Source organism: Somniosus microcephalus, chromosome 2, assembly GCF_052327205.1.
Source record: "Somniosus microcephalus isolate GS21.2 chromosome 2, FLI_Smic_1.0, whole genome shotgun sequence".
NCBI classification, from domain to species: Eukaryota; Metazoa; Chordata; class Chondrichthyes; order Squaliformes; family Somniosidae; genus Somniosus; species Somniosus microcephalus.
The window spans coordinates 7,129,247-7,150,212 of record NC_140988.1 but is presented as its reverse complement, the minus strand read 5'-3'; the positions used below and the strand labels follow the sequence as shown (position 1 = coordinate 7,150,212).

General features: G+C 55.4%; 1 protein-coding gene across 2 annotated transcripts in view; it reads left to right on the top strand.

Annotated features, from left to right (window-relative positions):
* LOC147122524 (putative E3 ubiquitin-protein ligase HERC4) overlaps positions 1-20,966 on the top strand; it is a 128,611-nt gene that overhangs the window by 28,709 nt on the left and 78,936 nt on the right. For both annotated transcript variants that reach the window (XM_086006225.1, XM_086006216.1), the window contains exon 4: positions 10,845-11,066. In XM_086006225.1, coding sequence (XP_085862351.1) covers positions 10,845-11,066 — 222 coding nt within the window. The remainder of the gene's footprint in view (positions 1-10,844; positions 11,067-20,966) is intronic.

Sequence of the window (20,966 nt, the reverse complement as noted above, 5' to 3'; positions counted from 1 at the left end):
ACACTCACTGATAGTCAGGGTCTGTCCCACACACTCACTGATAGTCAGGGCCTGTCTCCAACACACACTCACTGATAGTCAGGGTCTGTCTCACACACACTCACTGATAGTCAGGGCCTGTCTCCAACACACACTCACTGATAGTCAGGGTCTGTCCCACACACTCACTGATAGTCAGGGTCTGTCTCACACACTCACTGATAGTCAGGGTCTGTCTCACACACTCACTGATAGTCAGGGTCTGTCCCACACACTCACTGATAGTCAGGGTCTGTCTCACACACACTCACTGATAGTCAGGGCCTGTCTCCGACACACACTCACTGATAGTCAGGGTCTGCCTCCGACACACACTCACTGATAGCCAGGGTCTGTCTCACACACTCACTGATAGTCAGGGTCTGTCTCACACGCTCACTAATAGTCAGGGTCTGTCTCCGACACACACTCACTGATTGTCAGTGTCTGTCTCACACACACACTCACTGATAGTCAGGGTCTGTCCCACACTCACTGATAGTCAGGGTCTGTCTCACACACTCACTGATAGTCAGGGTCTGTCCCACACACTCACTGATAGTCAGGGTCTGTCCCTCACACTCACTGATAGTCAGGGTCTGTCTCCGACACACACTCACTGATAATGAGGGTCTGTCCCACACACTCACTGATAGTCAGGGTCTGTCTCACACACTCACTGATAGTCAGGGTCTTTTCCACACACTCACTGATACTCAGGGTCTGTCTCACACACTCACTGATAGTCAGGGTCTGTCCCACACACTCACTGATAGTCAGGGTCTGTCTCCGACACACACTCACTGATAGTCAGCGTCTGTCTCCGATGTTACATCCGTGATTCAGAGAGTATGATGTTTTTCAATAACCACACGGATGCTGTAACTTAACAATCAACAGGTATTTACTGGAGTAGGGTAGTCTCAAGACTGGGGGTACAGAGGCATGCGCAAGGCTTATATACAGGTGTGGTCACTGCCGGTACTACAGTATACAGGAGCTGTAAAAGTAGTTCTCTCTTAAAGGTACATACACTACAATTCCTCCCCTTTTAGATTAGTAGTACCCATAATATTCAAATAACAATTAACACTTTAACATGTACATTAAGCAACAATAGTCCATTTATAGATTCAGACTTTGGGGCGGCTTCCTGATCCTTTCGGGATAGCGCCTTTCCTGAGGTTCTTGTTCTTGGTGCGGAGGCAATTCTGGCCCCTTCTCATCGGTTAGTTCATCGGTTTCCACTGCTACTGGTTCTGAGGTAGATGCTACCGGTATGTCGGGTTCATCCCCAGGTACTCGAGACATGGGGTTGACTCGTTCCTGTGACGCTAAGATCTGATCGACATGGCGTCTCACAATGTTCTCCCCGACATCCACTGTGTACATTAATGGCCCCTGCCTTGTGCATATCGTTCCGGGTTGCCATTTCTCTGTTCGGTAGTCACAGGCCAAGACTGGTTGTCCTACATTGAAGCTCCTTGTCGGCTTCTCATTGATGTGCTGGAATTGTTTATCCTCAACATTTCTTCGCACATTTGGTCTGAGCAAGTCCAGACGAGATCTCAACCTTCGGTTAAAGAACATCATGGCCGGGGTCTGGTTGGTAACTGCATGTGTCGCGTTTTGGTAGGCTAATAAGAAATTGCCCACCTTATGCTGTAGTGGAATTTCATCGTCACACATGGCCTTTATCGCCTTCTTAAAGGTTTGTACGAACCTCTCAGCCAATCCATTTGTGGCTGGATGATACGGGGCGGATGTGTAATGCCTTACCCCATTCCTTCTCATAAATTTTCGAAACTCTTCGGACACAAACTGTGGTCCGTTATCAGAGCAAATCTGCTCTGGCAAGCCGTTTCTGGCAAATATGGGCCGTAGGACTGCAATCGTTTTCTCTGTAGTGGTTGAGGACATTGTTATCACCTCAGGCCACTTTGAATGAGCATCCACTGCTGTTAAGAACATTGAGTCCATGAATGGACCAGCGAAATCAATATGCACCCGTTGCCATGGAGAGGAGGGCCACTTCCATGGGTGTAGAGGGGCATGTGGTGGTGCATTTTGGACCTTCTGGCATCCTGAGCAGCTCTTGGTTAGGTCTTCGATTTGTTGATCGATTCCCGGCCACCACACATAAGCCCTAGCAAGGCTTTTCATTTTCACTCCCCCCAGATGACCTTCATGTAGCTCATTTAGCACTCTCTCCCTTAACTTGGGTGGAATCACCACTCTGGATCCACACATCACTGTCCCCTGGCATACTGACAGCTGTTCTCTTCTGGATGAGAATGCTGGCAACAGTGAGTCGCCATGTGTTGGCCATCCCCTCACCGTCAATTCATATACCCGTGACAGCGTCGGATCATTGCGGGTCTCCTTCTCTATATCCGCGTTCATTACTGGCAATCGTTCAATTATTGATGAATAAAATATCTCGATAGGGTCCACTGCTGGTGCTTCCTCCACAGTAGGCAGTGGCAGGCGCGATAGCCCATCAGCGTTTCCATGCTGTTTCATGCCTTTATATTCTATTTCATATTGATTCGCCCCTAGAAACAGGGACCATCTTTGTAACCGTTGTGCAGTCATCACTGGAACGCCCTTCTTAGGATTAAAGATGGAGACAAGTGGTTGGTGGTCAGTCAGCAAGGTGAACTTCTGCCCATGCAGATAGTGGTTGAATTTTTTTACTCCCCATACTAGGCTGAGGGCCTCCCTGTCAATCTGGGTGTAGTTGCGCTCGGCTGAGGTTAGTGACCAAGACGCAAAGGCTACAGGCCTCTCCAACCCGTCTGGGAATTTGTGCGACAGCACCGCTCCAATACCATAGGGTGATGCATCACATGCCAAACGAATTGGTAGTGCTGGGTTGAAATGGGCCAACACCTCTTTTGATGTGATCAATTCTTTACACTTCTGGAAAGCTCGTCTACGTTCATCATCCCACTTCCATGGTACCCCTGTTTGCAGTAGGGTGTTCAGTGGGTGTAATACCGTGGACAAATTTGGTAAGAACTTATGGTAGTAGTTTACCAGCCCGAGGAACTACCTCAGTTGTGACACATTTTCCAGTGCTGGAGCCTTGACTACTGCCTCAATCTTTTCAGGGGACTTATGTAACCCCTCTTCATCGATGACGTGGCCACAATATGAGATCTGTTTCTGGAAAAACTCGCACTTGTGGCGATTAGCTCGTAGCCCATACTCCTTTAATCTGGTGAGCACCTTCTCCAAGTTGGCGAGGTGATCACTGTCATTTTCGCCCGTGACCAGGATGTCGTCCAAATAACACTGGGTCCCTGGAATCCCTTGCAGGACTTGATCCATTGCCCTTTGCCAAATAGCCGGAGCCGATGCTACCCCGAACACCAGCCGGTTGTATTGATAGAGACCTTTATGAGTGTTAATCGTAAGGTATTGTTTCGAGGCTTCTTCTACCTCCATTTGCAAGTACGCCTGGGCTAGATCAATTTTGGTGAAGCGTTTACCTCCAGATAGCGAGGCGAAAATATCCTCAATACGTGGAAGCGGATATTGCACCGTGTGAAGGACTGGGTTCACTGTCACCTTAAAATCCCCACAGATGCGGACCTTCTTTGGTTCCCCAGGCGTATTACTCAACGACCTCTTCATTACAGGAACGATGGGTATAGCCCACTCGCTCCAGTCCACTTTGGACAGTACTCCTGAACGTTCCACCCCTTCCAGCTCTGCTTCGACAGCTGGTCTGATCGCATAAGGCACTGGTCTGGCCTTAAGAAACTTTGGGCTTGCATTTTCCTCTATTTTAATCATTGCTGTTATGCCTTTTAGTGTTCCGAGTCCCTCCTGGAACACTTCTTTTGCGTCAGTTAGCATTTTTGACAGTCGTCCAGGTGTGACGTCGTCATCCTTTTTGGCCTCAACCTTCAGTGCCTGTATGGAATGCCAATCTAATTGTATCTTTCGGATCCATTCACGTCCTAGCAGTGGTGGTCCTCCATCTGGCAATACATATATGTCCATTTTAGGTATTTCCTGGCCTTTATATATCACTTTCACCCTTATTTTTCCTTTGGGGTAGACTTTTTGCCCCGTGTACGTCTTCAAGACAATCTCTGTAGCTTTCAAGGGTATATGTGAAAATAGCCGCTTGTAGTCCCTTTGGTTTATGACTGTTAGGGCTGATCCTGTGTCCAATTCCATTTTCACTTGGACTCCGTCTATCTTGAGTGTAACCCAGATAGTCTGGTGATCCTCCATTTTGGTTACCTTATGTAGTTTCAGACAACCCAGCTCCTTGCTTCCGGAGTCTGTGTCACTTTTCTGTTCGTCTGAACTACTGTCCATCACCTTGTGTACCTTTTTGTACTTCTCCTGTGGAGATTTCTTACTATTGGTTTTCTTCCCAGACCTGCAGACTCTTGCTATGTGTCCTGCTTTTCCACACTGTCTGCACACTTGGTCCTTGAACCAACAATCCTTCTGGTCACGTGTTGTTCTGCCGCAGCGATAGCACTTCCCTGTTCCATAGGACATTTCATTGGTGCCATATTCTTGCGGTCTCCGTTGTATCTCTGCAGCGCCCCTTCGTGTGATACTGCCATACTGAAAGCCTTGTCCAGCGTAAGATCCTTTTCTGATAGAAGCCGTTTCTGGGTTCCTTCACTTTGCAGCCCACACACAAACTTGTCCCTTAACGTATCTGCTAGTCCCGCTCCAAACTGGCAGTGTTTCGATAGCTTGCGCAGTTCCGTTAGGTACTCAACATTGCTTTCGTCTTTGTGTTGGTTCCTTTTATGGAACTTAAATCGTTCTGCTATCAGCAGCGGTGTGGGGTTTAAGTGGTCCTGTAGGATTTCTACTATGCTTTCGAAATTCTTGTTCACAGGCTTCTCTGGGGTTATTAGGTTTTGCAGTAACCCATAAGTTTTTGCACCCATGGAATTTAACAAAACCAGTGCTTTCCTAGCATCTGGCACTTCATTCACCCTGCAGTACACCTCAATACGTTCCACATATGTCACCCAATCTTCGACTTCATTGTCGAACGTAGAGATACTGCCACTCTTCTGCATCCCTGGGTGTGATTTAACTGTCAAAAATGGCGTCTCCCGCGCTTCCCCTTCTTCTCCGCTGGCACAAAATGGCGTCTCCCGCGCTTTCCTTCCTTCCCGCGCTCGCCCTTCTTCTCCGCTGCGGCTTCTAAAAATGGCATCTCCCGCGCTCTTCCTTCTTCTCCGCGGCTCAATGGCGTCTCCCGCGCTCTCCCTTCTTCTCCCCACGGACACTGTTCAGCCCTTGAGCCCTGGCTGTGCTCTGCGCGTTCTTTTTTTTTGTGCGCCTTTCCCGTTTCCGCCGCTCGGTCCTGAACCCGGCTGTTGCTTTACCCTCTCTCTCTCCGTTTTGTTTTTCCTCGACGCCGCTCGGTTTTCAACCCCCGGCTGCGCCCTGTGCGCTTCACCCTCTGTCTTACCCCGTCGACGCTGCTCGGCTTTCTCTCCGCCGTCGGTCGGCTCCAGCCGCCGCTGTCCGGGAAGGGTCTGCGCTGGACCTGTCGTCAGTCTATTGCTGATCGTCGTGGCTGGGGAACCAAGCCCAGCTCTCCACAGCCTCCCCTGCGATGTTCACTCTCTGCCGGACGATTGGGCGGTTGCTCGTGGTCGACGCCCGTGTTTCTGGCCTCGACCTTTCTTCCACCGCCCTCCCGGAGCGAATCCTCGAAAGGAAATGCAGAGTTACAGGTAGATTCGAATTGACACTCGTCGCCACTGTTAGATCCATGATTCAGAGAGTATGATGTTTTTCAATAACCACACGGATGCTGTAACTTAACAATCAACAGGTATTTACTGGAGTAGGGTAGTCTCAAGACTGGGGGTACAGAGGCATGCGCAAGGCTTATATACAGGTGTGGTCACTGCCGGTACTACAGTATACAGGAGCTGTAAAAGTAGTTCTCTCTTAAAGGTACATACACTACATCCGACACACACTCACTGATAGTCAGGGTCTGTCCCACACACTCACTGATAGTCAGGGTCTGTCCCACACACTCACTGATAGTCAGGGTCTGTCCCACACACTCACTGATAGTCAGGGTCTGTGCCACACACTCACTGATAGTCAGGGTCTGTCTCCGACACACACTGAAAGTCAGGGTCTGCCCCACACACTCACTGATAGTCAGGGTCTGCCCCACACACTCACTGATAGTCAGGGTCTGCCCCACACACTCACTGATAGTCAGGGTCTGTCTCCGACACACACTCACTGATAGTCAGGGCCTGTCCCACAAACTCACTGATAGTCAGGGTCTGTCTCCGACACACTCACTGATAGTCAGGGCCTGTTCCACAAACTCACTGATAGTCAGGGTCTGCCCCACACACTCACTGATAGTCAGTGTCTGTCTCACACACTCACTGATAGTCAGGGTCTGTTGCCCACACTCACTGATAGTCAGGGTCTGTCTCCGACACACACTCACTGATACTCAGGGCCTGTCCCACAAACTCACTGATAGTCAGGGTCTGCCCCACACACTCACTGATAGTCAGGGTCTGTCTCCGACACACACTCACTGATAGTCAGGGTCTGTCTCACACACTCACTGATAGTCAGGGTCTGTGCCACACACTCACTGATAGTCAGGGTCTGTCCCACACACTCACTGATAGTCAGGGTCTGTCCCACACACTCACTGATAGTCAGGGTCTGTCTCACACACTCACTGATAGTCAGGGTCTGTCCCACACACTCACTGATAGTCAGGGTCTGTCTCCGACACACACTCACTGATAGTCAGGGTCTGTCTCACACACTCACTGATAGTCAGGGTCTGTGCCACACACTCACTGATAGTCAGGGTCTGTCCCACACACTCACTGATAGTCAGGGTCTGTCTCACACACTCACTGATAGTCAGGGTCTGTCTCCGACATACACTCACTGATAGTCAGGGTCTGTCTCACACACTCACTGATAGTCAGGGTCTGTCTCCGACACACACTCACTGATAGCCAGGGTCTGTCTCCGACACACACTCACTGATAGTCAGGGTCTGTCCCACACACTCACTGATAGTCAGGGTCTGTCCCACACACTCACTGATAGTCAGGGTCTGTCCCACACACTCACTGATAGTCAGGGTCTGTCCCACACACTCACTGATAGTCAGGGTCTATCTCAAACACTCACTGATAGTCAGTGTCTGTCTCCGACACACACTGATAGTCAGGGTCTGTCCCACACACTCACTGATAGTCAGGGTCTGTCCCACACACTCACTGATAGTCAGGGTCTGTCTCCGACACACACTCACTGATAGTCAGGGTCTGTCCCACACACTCACTGATAGTCAGGGTCTGTCCCACACACTCACTGATAGTCAGGGTCTGTCTCCAACACACACTCACTGATAGTCAGGGTCTGTCCCACACACTCACTGATAGTCAGGGTCTGTCCCACACACTCACTGATAGTCAGGGTCTGTCTCCGACACACACTCAGTGATAGTCAGGGTCTGTCCCACACACTCACTGATAGTCAGGGTCTGTCTCCGACACACACTCACTGATAGTCAGGGTCTGTCTCCGACACACACTCACTGATAGTCAGGGTCTGTCCCACACACTCACTGATAGTCAGGGTCTGTCCCACACACTCACTGATAGTCAGGGTCTGTCCCACACACTCACTGATAGTCAGGGTCTGTCCCACACACTCACTGATAGTCAGGGTCTGTCTCACACACTCACTGATAGTCAGGGTCTGTCTCCGACACACACTCACTGACAGTCAGGGTCTGTGCCATTGGCAAACTTTCACCATATGACCCCTAATAATGTCCACTGCTGCAACTGGAGTAAGTTTTGTGGCGAGACTAGGGAAGCTGGGATTGTCCTCATTCTCTTAACCTTGTCTCACAAAAATGCATTTTGAAAATGCTCGAAATAAATGGCGGAAGGGTCGAGAACCCGAGGACACAGATTTCAGGTGATTGGCAGAAGAACCAAAGGCGACAGGAGGAAAAACATTTTTACGCAGCGAGTGGTCAGGATCTGGAATGCGCTTCCTGAGAGGGTGGTGGAGGCAGACTCAATCCTGGCTTTAAAAAGGGAGTTGGATAAGTACCTGAAGGAAAAAAATTTGCAGGGCTCCGGGGAAAGGGCGGGGGAGTGGGATTAGCTGAAGTGCTCTTGCAGAGAGCCGGCACGGGCTCGACGGGCCGAATGGCCGCCTTCTGTGCTGTAACCATTCTATGATTCTAACAGAAAGAATGGTTCCAGGGATGAGGGATGTCAGTTATGTAGAGAGACTGGAGAAGCTGGAGTTGTTCTCCTTGGAGCAGAGAAGGTTAAGTGGGAGATTTGATAGAGGTGTTCAAAATCATGAAGGGTTTTGGTCGAGTAAATAAGGGGAAACTGTTTCCACTTATAGAAGGGTCAATAACCAGAGGACACAGATTTAAGGTAATTGGCAAGAGGTGAGATGGGGGGAATTTTTTTTACGCAGTGAGTTGTTGTGATCTGGAACGCGCTGCCTGAAAGGGCGGTGGAAGCAGATTCAATAGAAAGAAAGATAGACTTGCATTTCTATAGCATCTTGCACGATCTCAGGACGTCCCAAAGCCCTTTACAGCCAATTAAGTATTTTTTAAATGTAGTCACTGTTGTAATGTAGGAAACACAGCAGCCAATCTGCACACAGCAAGCTCCCACAAACAGCAATCAGTTAATGACCTGATAATCTGTTTTATTAGTGATGATGGTTGAGGGATAAATATTGACCAGGACACCGGGGAGAACTGCCCTGCTCTTCTTCGAAATAGTGGCCATGGGATCTTTCACATCCACCTGAGAGAGCAGACGGGGCCTCGGTTTAACGTCTCACCCGAAAGTCGACACCTCCGACAGTGCAGCACTCCCTCAGTACTGCCCCTCCGACAGTGCGGTGCTCCCTCAGTACTGCCCCTCTGACAGTGCGGCGCTCCCTCAGTACTGCCCCTCCGACAGTGCGGCGCTACCTCAGTACCACCCCTCCGACAGTGCGGAGCTCCCTCAGTACTGCCCCACCGACAGTGCGGCGATCCCTCAGTACTGCCCCTCCGACATTGCGGCGCTCCCTCAGTACTGCCCCTCCGACAGTGCGGTGCTACCTCAGTACCGCCCCTCCGACAGTGCGGAGCTCCCTCAGTACTGCCCCTCCGACATTGCGGCGCTCCCTCAGTACTGCCCCTCCGACAGTGCGGTGCTACCTCAGTACCGCCCCTCCGACAGTGCGGAGCTCCCTCAGTACTGCCCCGCCGACAGTGCGGCGCTCCCTCTGTACTACCCCTCCGACAGTGCGGCGCTCCCTCAGTACTGCCCCTCCGACAGTGCGGCGCTCCTTCAGTACTGCCCCTCCGACAGTGCGGCGCTCCCTCAGTACCGCCCCTCCGACAGTGCGGCGCTCCCTCACTACTGCCCCTCCGACAGTGCAGCGCTCCCTCAGTACTGCCCCTCCGAAAGTGCGGCGCTCCCTCAGTACTGTCCCTCCGACAGTGCAGCACTCCCTTAGTACTGCCCCTCCGACAGTGCAGCGCTCCCTCAGTACTGTCCCTCCGACAGTGCAGCGCTCCCTCAGTACTGTCCCTCCGACAGTGCGGCGCTCCCTCAGTACTGTCCCTCCGACAGTGCAGCGCTCCCTCAGTACTGCCCCTCCGACAGTGCGGCGCTCCCTCAGTACTGTCCCTCCAACAGTGCAGCGCTCCCTCAGTACTGCCCCTCCGACAGTGTGGTGCTCCCTCAGTACTGTCCCTCCGACAGTGCAGCGCTCCCTCAGTACCGCCCCTCCGACACTCCCTCAGTACTGCCCCTCCGACAGTGCAGCGCTCCCTCAGTACTGCCCCTCCGAAAGTGCGGCGCTCCCTCAGTACTGTCCCTCCGACAGTGCAGCGCTCCCTCAGTACTGCCCCTCCGACAGTGCGGCGCTCCCTCAGTAGTGTCCCTCCGACAGTGCAGCGCTCCCTCAGTACTGTCCCTCCGACAGTGCAGCGCTCCCTCAGTACTGCCCTCCGACAGTGCGGCGCTCCTTGGTACTGTCCCTCCGACAGTGCGGCGCTTCCTCAGTACTGTCCCTCCGACAGTGCAGGGCTCCCTCAGTACTGCCCCTCCGACAGTGCAGCGCTCCCTCAGTACTGCTCCTCCGACAGTGCCGCGCTCCCTCAGTACTGCCCCTCCGACAGTGCGGCGCTCCCTCAGTACTGCCCCTCCGACAGTGCGGCGCTCCCTCAGCACTGCCCCTCCGACAGTGCGGCGCTCCCTCAGTACTGTCCCTCCGACAGTGCGGCGCTCCCTCAGTCGTGTCCCTCCGACAGTGCGGCGCTCCCTCAGTACTGCCCCTCCGACAGTGCGGCGCTCCCTCAGCACTGCCCCTCCAACAGTGCAGCGCTCCCTCAGTACTGCCCCTCCGACAGTGCGGCGCTCCCTCAGTACTGCCCCTCCGACAGTGCAGCGCTCCCTCAGTACTGCCCCTCCGACAGTGAAGCGCTCCCTCAGTACTGCCCCTCCGACAGTGCGGCGCTCCCTCAGTACTGCCCCTCCGACAGTGAAGCGCTCCCTCAGCACTGCACTGGGAGTGTCAGCCTAGATTTTTGTGCTCAAATCTCTGGAGTGGGACTTGAACCCACAACCTTCGGACTCAGAGGCGAGGGTGCTACCCACTGAGCCATGATTGACACTCGTGACCTGTTGACGATCTCGAAATTGTACTATGAGAGTTAAGTAGCCGAAACGAGTTACATCCTAATATTTGCTGAGTAATTTTAACAAAATTTTCTCTTTAATTTCTGCTACAAGATGGTCAAGTCTTTGCCTGGGGACAGAACTCTCGAGGCCAGCTGGGTCTTGGGACAGCCGGTCGCTCGGTGCTCAGCCCCCAGAGTGTGAAGTCGCTGGCAGGAATCCCCTTGGCTCACATCGCAGCGGGCGGAATGCACAGCTTTGCTCTCTCTCTCTCTGGGGCAGCGTTCGGTTGGGGAAGAAATAATTACGGACAGCTGGGGCTCAAGGACACGCAGGGTAAGAGAAATGGAACTCTCTTCCTTTATTTTCACACGCGTTTCTTTCCAGTATCCGTCACCAGCCGGGGTCACAGCGCTACCTTGCTGTAAACTTAAACTCATCCCAAACTCTGCTGCTCCGTGTCCTAACTCGCACCCAGTCCCGTTCACCCATCACCCCCTGTGCTCACTGCCCCGTGTCCAAACTCACACCCAGTCCCGTTCACCCATCACCCCCTGTGCTCACTGCCCCGTGTCCTAACTCACACCCAGTCCCGTTCACCCACCACCCCCTGTGCTCACTGCCCCGTGTCCTAACTCACACCCAGTCCCGTTCACCCATCACCCCCTGTGCTCACTGCCCCGTGTCCTAACTCGCACCCAGTCCCGTTCACCCATCACCCGCTGTGCTCACTGCCCCGTGTCCTAACTCACACCCAGTCCCGTTCACCCATCACCCCCTGTGCTCACTGCCCCGTGTCCTAACTCACACCCAGTCCCGTTCACCCACCACCCCCTGTGCTCACTGCCCCGTGTCCTAACTCACACCCAGTCCCGTTCACCCATCACCCCCTGTGCTCACTGCCCCGTGTCCTAACTCGCACCCAGTCCCGTTCACCCATCACCCGCTGTGCTCACTGCCCCGTGTCCTAACTCACACCCAGTCCCGTTCACCCATCACCCCCTGTGCTCACTGCCCCGTGTCCTAACTCACACCCAGTCCCGTTCACCCATCACCCCCTGTGCTCACTGCCCCGTGTCCTAACACTCACCCAGTCCCGTTCGCCCATCACCCCGTGCTCACTGCCCCGTGTCCTAACTCGCACCCAGTCCCGTTCACCCATCACCCCCTGTACTCACTGCCCCGTGTCCTAACTCACACCCAGTCCCGTTCACCCATCACCCCCTGTGCTCACTGCCCCGTGTCCTAACTCACACCCAGTCCCGTTCACCCATCACCCCCTGTGCTCACTGCCCCGTGTCCTAACTCACACCCAGTCCCGTTCACCCATCACCCCCTGTGCTCACTGCCCCGTGTCCTAACTCACACCCAGTCCCGTTCACCCATCACCCCCTGTACTCACTGCCCCGTGTCCTAACTCGCACCCAGTCCCGTTCACCCATCACCCCCTGTGCTCACTGCCCCGTGTCCAAACTCACACCCAGTCCCGTTCACCCATCACCCCCTGTGCTCACTGCCCCGTGTCCTAACTCACACCCAGTCCCGTTCACCCATCACCCCCTGTGCTCACTGCCCCGTGTCCTAACTCACACCCAGTCCCGTTCACCCATCACCCCCTGTGCTCACTGCCCCGTGTCCTAACACACACCCAGTCCCGTTCACCCATCACCCCCTGTGCTCACTGCCCCGTGTCCTAACTCACACCCAGTCCCGTTCACACATCACCCCCTGTGCTCACTGCCCCGTGTCCTAACTCACACCCAGTCCCGTTCACCCATCACCCCCTGTGCTCACTGCCCCGTGTCCTAACACTCACCCAGTCCCGTTCGCCCATCACCCCGTGCTCACTGCCCCGTGTCCTAACTCGCACCCAGTCCCGTTCACCCATCACCCCCTGTGCTCACTGCCCCGTGTCCTAACTCACACCCAGTCCCGTTCACCCATCACCCCCTGTGCTCACTGCCCCGTGTCCTAACTCACACCCAGTCCCGTTCACCCATCACCCCCTGTGCTCACTGCCCCGTGTCCTAACTCACACCCAGTCCCGTTCACCCATCACCCCCTGTGCTCACTGCCCCGTGTCCTAACTCACACCCAGTCCCGTTCACCCATCACCCCCTGTGCTCACTGCCCGTGTCCTAACTCGCACCAAGTCCCGTTCACCCATCACCCCCTGTGCTCACTGACCCGTGTCCTAACTCACACCCAGTCCCGTTCACCCATCACCCCCTGTGCTCACTGCCCCGTGTCCTAACTCACACCCAGTCCCGTTCACCCATCACCCCCTGTGCTCACTGCCCCGTGTCCTAACTCACACCCAGTCCCGTTCACCCATCACCCCCTGTGCTCACTGCCCGTGTCCTAACTCGCACCAAGTCCCGTTCACCCATCACCCCCTGTGCTCACTGACCCGTGTCCTAACTCACACCCAGTCCCGTTCACCCATCACCCCCTGTGCTCACTGCCCCGTGTCCTAACTCGCACCCAGTCCCGTTCACCCATCGCCCCCTGTGCTCACTGCCCCATGTCCTAACTCACACCCAGTCCCGTTCACCCATCACCCCCTGTGCTCACTGCCCCGTGTCCTAACTCACACCCAGTCCCGTTCACCCATCGCCCCCTGTGCTCACTGCCCGTGTCCTAACTCACACCCAGACCCGTTCACCCATCGCCCCCTGTGCTCACTGCCCCGTGTCCTAACTCACACCCAGTCCCGTTCACCCATCACCCCCTGTGCTCACTGCCCCGTGTCCTAACTCACACCCAGTCCCGTTCACCTATCACACCCTGTGCTCACTGCCCCGTGTCCTAACTCACACCCAGTCCCGTTCACCCATCACCCACTGTGCTCACTGCCCCTTGTCCTAACTCACACCCAGTCCCGTTCACCCATCACCCCCTGTGCTCACTGCCCCGTGTCCTAACTCACACCCAGTCCCGTTCACCCATCACCCCCTGTGCTCACTGCCCCGTGTCCTAACTCACACCCAGTCCCGTTCACCCATCACCCCCTGTGCTCACTGCCCCGTGTCCTAACTCACACCCAGTCCCGTTAACCCATCACCCCCTGGGCTTACTGCCCCGTGTCCTAACTCACACCCAGTCCCGTTCACCTATCACCCCCTGTGCTGACTGCCCCGTGTCCTAACTCACGCCCAGTCCTGTTCACCCATTGTGGTAAACCACTGTATTGTATATTGCCACCTCTGGGTGGCGCTGTGTATGGAGGCATGCCTCAGCTGACTCCACCCACCACTGTGTGGGTTTCGTTCAGACTTGTTCAGTCACTCACGAAGAAGCATGGTCTCTTCTTAGCTAATAAAAGCCTTATTCATCTCTTCTTTCGACTCATCATCTCTTCTTCGACTCATCACCTTTTATGAAGTAATTGATAAGCGTATCAATTTTATTAGCTAAAAGTTAAATGGCGACACCTGAGGAGCAACAACAGCAACGGATACAGCAGACATTGCTGAGAGCCCTCAGACCACCACGCCTGGACCTCGACCCTCAAGATGTGGGTGCATCAGCCAAGTTTGAACACTGGCTGAGCTGCTTTGAATCCTTCCTCGCAATCTCACAGGTTACAGAGGAGGATCACAAACTGAAAATTTTGACCGCCCAGGTGAGCCATCAAGTATATATGCTAATCCGGGACTCTAATACGTACGTGGCGGCCCTCGAGCTACTAAAAGGGCAATATACGCGCCCAGTGAACACAATTTACGCCCGACACCTCTTGGGATCCCGCAGGCAGCAACCGGGAGAATCGGTAGGGGCATTTGCACGGGCGCTACTGGCACTCTGCAGAGACTGCGATTGTAAAGCGGTAACGGCTGTGGAGCACGCGCAGGGACTCGCCTGTGATGCCTTCGTCAGGGGCCTCCAGTCAGACCACACCCGGCAGAGACTGCTAGAAAGCAAGGAACCCGACCTGAAGACGGCCATTGCCCTTGCGCTCTCGTTAGAGGAGGCCCACCGAAACCTCGAGGCATACCCCCGTAACGGCGCCGAGACATGGCAATCGAAACCGTGGGACACGGGACCGCCGCCCCCGGCACCAACCGCTGCAGCGACCCAACCGAGACAGCAGCCTCCGGTAAGAACTGCTTCGATGCCCAGTAACCAGGCCCAAAAATGCTATTTCTGTGGCCAGTTAAAACATCCCAGAGCGCACTGCCCAGCTAAGACAGCTACCTGCTCGGGCTGCGGGAAGAAAGGCCATTACGCTAACGCCTGCAAGGGGAAGCCAGCCAGCAGCGCAGCGTGCGGGCCGTGGGAGCAGCCATCTTATCCGCCATTTTGTGTACCCCCGGCCGCATGGCATCCGCCGCCATCGTATCCAACGCACTCAACCGCCATTTCGTCACCGGAACCGACCACCGTCTCGGCGGATGACTATAGTGACTCACTAAGCCACATACTGGCCTCCGTGACGCTGGATCAAGGCCACCCTCACCATCTATCCAGCTCCATGATGGATATCGCGGTAAACGGCCGCGCCACCAGTTGCCTGATCGACAGCGGGAGCACAGAGAGTTTCGTCCACCCCGACACGGTACGTAGCCACTCCCTCACGATTCTGCCAACGCACCATCGCATTTCTATGGCGTCCAAGTCCCAGTCAATGGACATCAGCGGCTACTGTGTGGTGACCCTGTCAGTAGGGGGCACTGAATATCAAAAATTTAAACTGCTAGTCCTGCCCCGTCTTTGCGCTGCCGTCCTGCTAGGGTTGGATTTTCAGTGCCACCTTAAGAGTGTCACACTAGCATACGGTGGACCCCTCCCCCCACTCACAGTCTGCAACCAACAACTTTTAAATCGCCCGCTGCAAACCACCTGCAGCCTTTCCACATTAAAAGTCCCCCCCCCTCCCCTGTTCGCTAACCTCACCCGCGACTGTAAACCCATCGCTACCAAAAGCAGGCGGTACAGTGCCGGGGACAGAGCTTTTATCAGCTCTGAGGTGGAGCGGCTCTTGAAGGAGGGCATTATCGAAGGTAGCACTAGCCCCTGGCGAGCCCAGGTTGTAGTCATTAAAACCACTGCAAAACGCCGCATGGTAATCGACTACAGCCAAACCATAAACCGGTACACCCAGCTGGACGCGTACCCCCTCCCTCGCATATCTGATATGGTCAATCAGATTGCGCAATACAAAGTATTCTCCACCATCGACCTTAAGTCAGCGTACCACCAGCTGCCCATCCGCCATGAGGACCGCCAGTATACTGCCTTCGAGGCAAACGGCCGCCTCTACCACTTCCTTAGGGTCCCCTTCGGCGTCACCAACGGGGTTTCGGTCTTCCAAAGGGAGATGGACCGAATGGTTGACCAGAACGCGCTGCGGGCAACCTTCCCCTATTTGGATAACGTCACCATCTGCGGCCACGACCAGCAGGACCACGACGTTAATCTAGCAAATTTCCTCCGTACGGCCCAACGGCTGAACCTAACGTACAATAAGGAAAAATGTATGTTTCACACCAAGCGCCTGGCCATCCTCGGCTGCGTGGTGGAGAACGGAGTCATCGGGCCCGACCCCGACAGAATGCGCCCCCTAATGGAGCTACCCCTTCCCCACTGCCAAAAAGCGCTGAAGAGATGCCTGGGGTTTTTCTCCTACTACGCCCAGTGGGTGCCCCTCTATGCAGACAAAGCCAGGCCCCTCATCAAAGCCACCTCCTTCCCCCTGACACCAGAGGCGTGTGCAGCCTTCACTCTTATCAAGAACGATATCGCGAAGGCCGCAATGCACGCGGTGGATGAGTCCATCCCCTTCCAAGTGGAGAGCGATGCCTCCGACTTCGCCCTAGCCGCGACCCTTAACCAGGCGGGCAGACCCGTGGCCTTTTTCTCAAGGACCCTCCAGGGCCCCGAGACGAGACACTCCTCCGTCGAAAAGGAGGCCCAGGCTATTGTAGAAGCGGTGCGTCACTGGAGGCATTACCTGGCCGGGAAACGATTTACCCTGCTCACTGACCAGCGTTCAGTAGCTTTTATGTTTAATAATAAGCAGAGGGGTAAAATCAAGAACGACAAGATCTTGAGGTGGAGAATCGAACTCTCCACCTACAATTATGATATCTTGTATCGGCCAGGGAAACTCAATGAGCCCCCAGATGCCCTATCACGTGGTACATGCGCCAACGCGCAGAGTGATAGGCTGCAGTCCCTCCACAATGACCTCTGCCACCCGGGGGTCACCAGGTTTTTCCATTTTATCAAATCCCGTAACCTGCCCTACTCCATCGAGGAGGTCAGGACCATGACCAAGAGCTGCCAAATCTGCGCCGAGTGCAAACCGCACTTCTATAGGCCGGACAGAGCAAGCCTGATCAAGGCCACCCGCCCCTTCGAACGCCTGAGCGTCGATTTTAAAGGGCCCCTCCCCTCCGCTGACCGCAATGTGTACTTCCTCAACATAGTTGATGAGTACTCCCGTTTCCCCTTTGCCATCCCTTGCCCAGACATGACCAGTACCACGGTCATCAAGTGTCTGAATGACATCTTCGCTCTGTTCGGGTTCCCCAGCTATATACATAGCGACAGGGGCTCATCGTTCATGAGCGACGAACTTCGGCAGTACCTGCTAACAAGAGGTATCGCCACGAGCAGGACCACCAGTTACAACCCCCGGGGGAACGGCCAGGTGGAAAGGGAGAACGCGACGGTTTGGAAGGCAGTCCTCTTAGCACTAAAATCTAAGGGCCTTCCGACCTCCCGCTGGCAGGAGGTCCTCCCTGCAGCGCTTCACTCCATTCGGTCACTGCTTTGTACTGCCACTAATGCGACCCCTCATGAGAAAATGTTCGTTTTCCCCCGGAAGTCTACATCGGGAACCTCGCTACCGGCATGGTTGACTTCTCCTGGGCCCGTCCTACTGCGGAGGCACGTGAGGACGCATAAAACGGACCCCCTGGTCGAGCGGGTGCACCTCCTACACGCCAACCCCCAGTATGCCTGGGTGACATACCCAGACGGGCGGGAGGACACGGTCTCCATACGAGATCTCGCACCCTCGGGTACCCCTGAATTACCACCGTTATCCCCCTTACCACCGTTATCCCCCTGACCACTGTTATCCCCCACCACCCCTCCCAACCCAACCCCTGCAGACGGCATGCCAAAGCCCCAGGAATCTTCGCCAACCACTCAGACACCAGACCTGACGTCGGATGCTGCAACACCACCGCCGCCACCACGACGATCAGGGCGTCAGACAAGGCCTCCTGATAGACTTAACTTGTAGTACCCTTCACCCCGCCGGACTTCACATTAAACAAGGGGTGAATGTGGTAAACCACTGTATTGTATATTGCCACCTCTGGGTGGCGCTGTGTATGGAGGCATGCCTCAGCTGACTCCACCCACCACTGTGTGGGTTTCGTTCAGACTTGTTCAGTCACTCACGAAGAAGCATGGTCTCTTCTTAGCTAATAAAAGCCTTATTCATCTCTTCTTTCGACTCATCATCTCTTCTTCGACTCATCACCTTTTATGAAGTAATTGATAAGCGTATCACCCATCGCCCCCTGTGCTCACTGCCCCGTGTCCTAACTCACACCCAGTCCCGTTCACCCATCACCCCCTGTGCTCACTGCCCCGTGTCCTAACTCACACCCAGTCCCGTTCACCCATCACCCCCTGTGCTCACTGCCCCGTGTCCTAACTCACACCCAGTCCCGTTCACCCATCACCCCCTGTGCTCACTGCCCCGTGTCCTAACTCACACCCAGTCCCGTTCACCCATCGCCCCCTGTGCTCACTGCCCCGTGTCCTAACTCACACCCAATCCCGTTCACCCATCACCCCCTCTGCTCGCTGCCCCGTTACCTAACTCGCACCCAGTCCCGTTCACCCATCACCCCCTGTGCTCACTGCCCCGTGTCCTAACTCACACCCAGTCCCGTTCAACCATCACCCCCTGTGCTCACTGCCCCGTGTCCTAACTCACACCCAGTCCCGTTCACCCATCACCCCTGTGCTCACTGCCCCGTGTCCTAACTCGCACCCAGTCCCGTTCACCCATCACCCCTTGTGCTCACTGCCCCGTGTCCTAACTCACACCCAGTCCCGTTCACCCATCACCCCCTGTGCTCACTGCCCCGTGTCCCAACTCACACCCAGTCCCGTTCACCCATCACCCCCTGTGCTCAATGCCCCGTGTCCTAACTCACACCCAGTCGCGTTCGCCCATCACCCCCTGTGCTCACTGCCCCGTGTCCTAACTCGCACCCAGTCCCGTTCACCCATCACCCACTGTGCTCACTGCCCTGTGTCCTAACTCACACCCAGTCCCGTTCACCTATCACCCCCTGTGCTCCCTGCCCCGTGTCCTAACTCGCACCCAGTCCCGTTAACCCATCACCCCCTGGGCTTACTGCCCCGTGTCCTAACTCACACCCAGTCCCGTTCACCCATCACCCCCTGTGCTCACTGCCCCATGTCCTAACTCACACCCAGTCCCGTTCACCCATCACCCCCTGTGCTCACTGCCCCATGTCCTAACTCACACCCAGTCCCATTCACCTATCACCCCCTGTGCTCACTGCCCCGTGTCCTAACTCGCACCCAGTCCCGTTAACCCATCACCCCCTGGGCTTACTGCCCCGTGTCCTAACTCACACCCAGTCCCGTTCACCCATCACCCCCTGTGCTCACTGCCCCGTGTCCTAACTCACACCCAGTCCCGTTCACCCATCACCCCTGTGCTCACTGCCCCGTGTCCTAACTCGCACCCAGTCCCGTTCACCCATCACCCCCTGTGCTCACTGCCCCGTGTCCTAACTCACACCCAGTCCCGTTCACCCATCACCCCCTGTGCTCACTGCCCCGTGTCCCAACTCACACCCAGTCCCGTTCACCCATCACCCCCTGTGCTCAATGCCCCGTGTCCTAACTCACACCCAGTCCCGTTCGCCCATCACCCCCTGTGCTCACTGCCCCGTGTCCTAACTCGCACCCAGTCCCGTTCACCCATCACCCACTGTGCTCACTGCCCTGTGTCCTAACTCACACCCAGTCCCGTTCACCCATCACCCCTGTGCTCACTGCCCCGTGTCCTAACTCGCACCCAGTCCCGTTCACCCATCACCCCCTGTGCTCACTGCCCCATGTCCTAACTCACACCCAGTCCCGTTCACCCATCACCCCCTGTGCTCACTGCCCCGTGTCCCAACTCACACCCAGTCCCGTTCACCCATCACCACCTGTGCTCAATGCCCCGTGTCCTAACTCACACCCAGTCCCGTTCGCCCATCACCCCCTGTGCTCACTGCCCCGTGTCCTAACTCGCACCCAGTCCCGTTCACCCATCACCCACTGTGCTCACTGCCCTGTGTCCTAACTCACACCCAGTCCCGTTCACCTATCACCCCCTGTGCTCCCTGCCCCGTGTCCTAACTCGCACCCAGTCCCGTTAACCCATCACCCCCTGGGCTTACTGCCCCGTGTCCTAACTCACACCCACTCCCGTTCACCCATCACCCCCTGTGCTCACTGCCCCATGTCCTAACTCACACCCAGTCCCGTTCACCCATCACCCCCTGTGCTCACTGCCCCATGTCCTAACTCACACCCAGTCCCATTCACCTATCACCCCCTGTGCTCACTGCCCCGTGTCCTAACTCGCACCCAGTCCCGTTAACCCATCACCCCCTGGGCTTACTGCCCCGTGTCCTAACTCACACCCAGTCCCGTTCACCCATCACCCCCTGTGCTCACTGCCCCGTGTCCTAACTCACACCCAGTCCCGTTCACCCATCACCCACTGTGCTCACTGCCCTGTGTCCTAACTCACACCCAGTCCCGTTCACCTATCACCCCCTGTGCTCACTGCCCCGTGTCCTAACTCGCACCCAGTCCCGTTAACCCATCACCCCCTGGGCTTACTGCCCCGTGTCCTAACTCACACCCAGTCCCGTTCACCCATCACCCCCTGTGCTCACTGCCCCATGTCCTAACTCACACCCAGTCCCGTTCACCCATCACCCCCTGTGCTCACTGCCCCATGTCCTAACTCACACCCAGTCCCATTCACCTATCACCCCCTGTGCTCACTGCCCCGTGTCCTAACTCGCACCCAGTCCCGTTAACCCATCACCCCCTGGGCTTACTGCCCCGTGTCCTAACTCACACCCAGTCCCATTCACCCATCACCCCCTGTGCTCACTGCCCCGTGTCCTAACTCACACCCAGTCCTGTTCACCCATCTCCCCCTGTACTCACTGC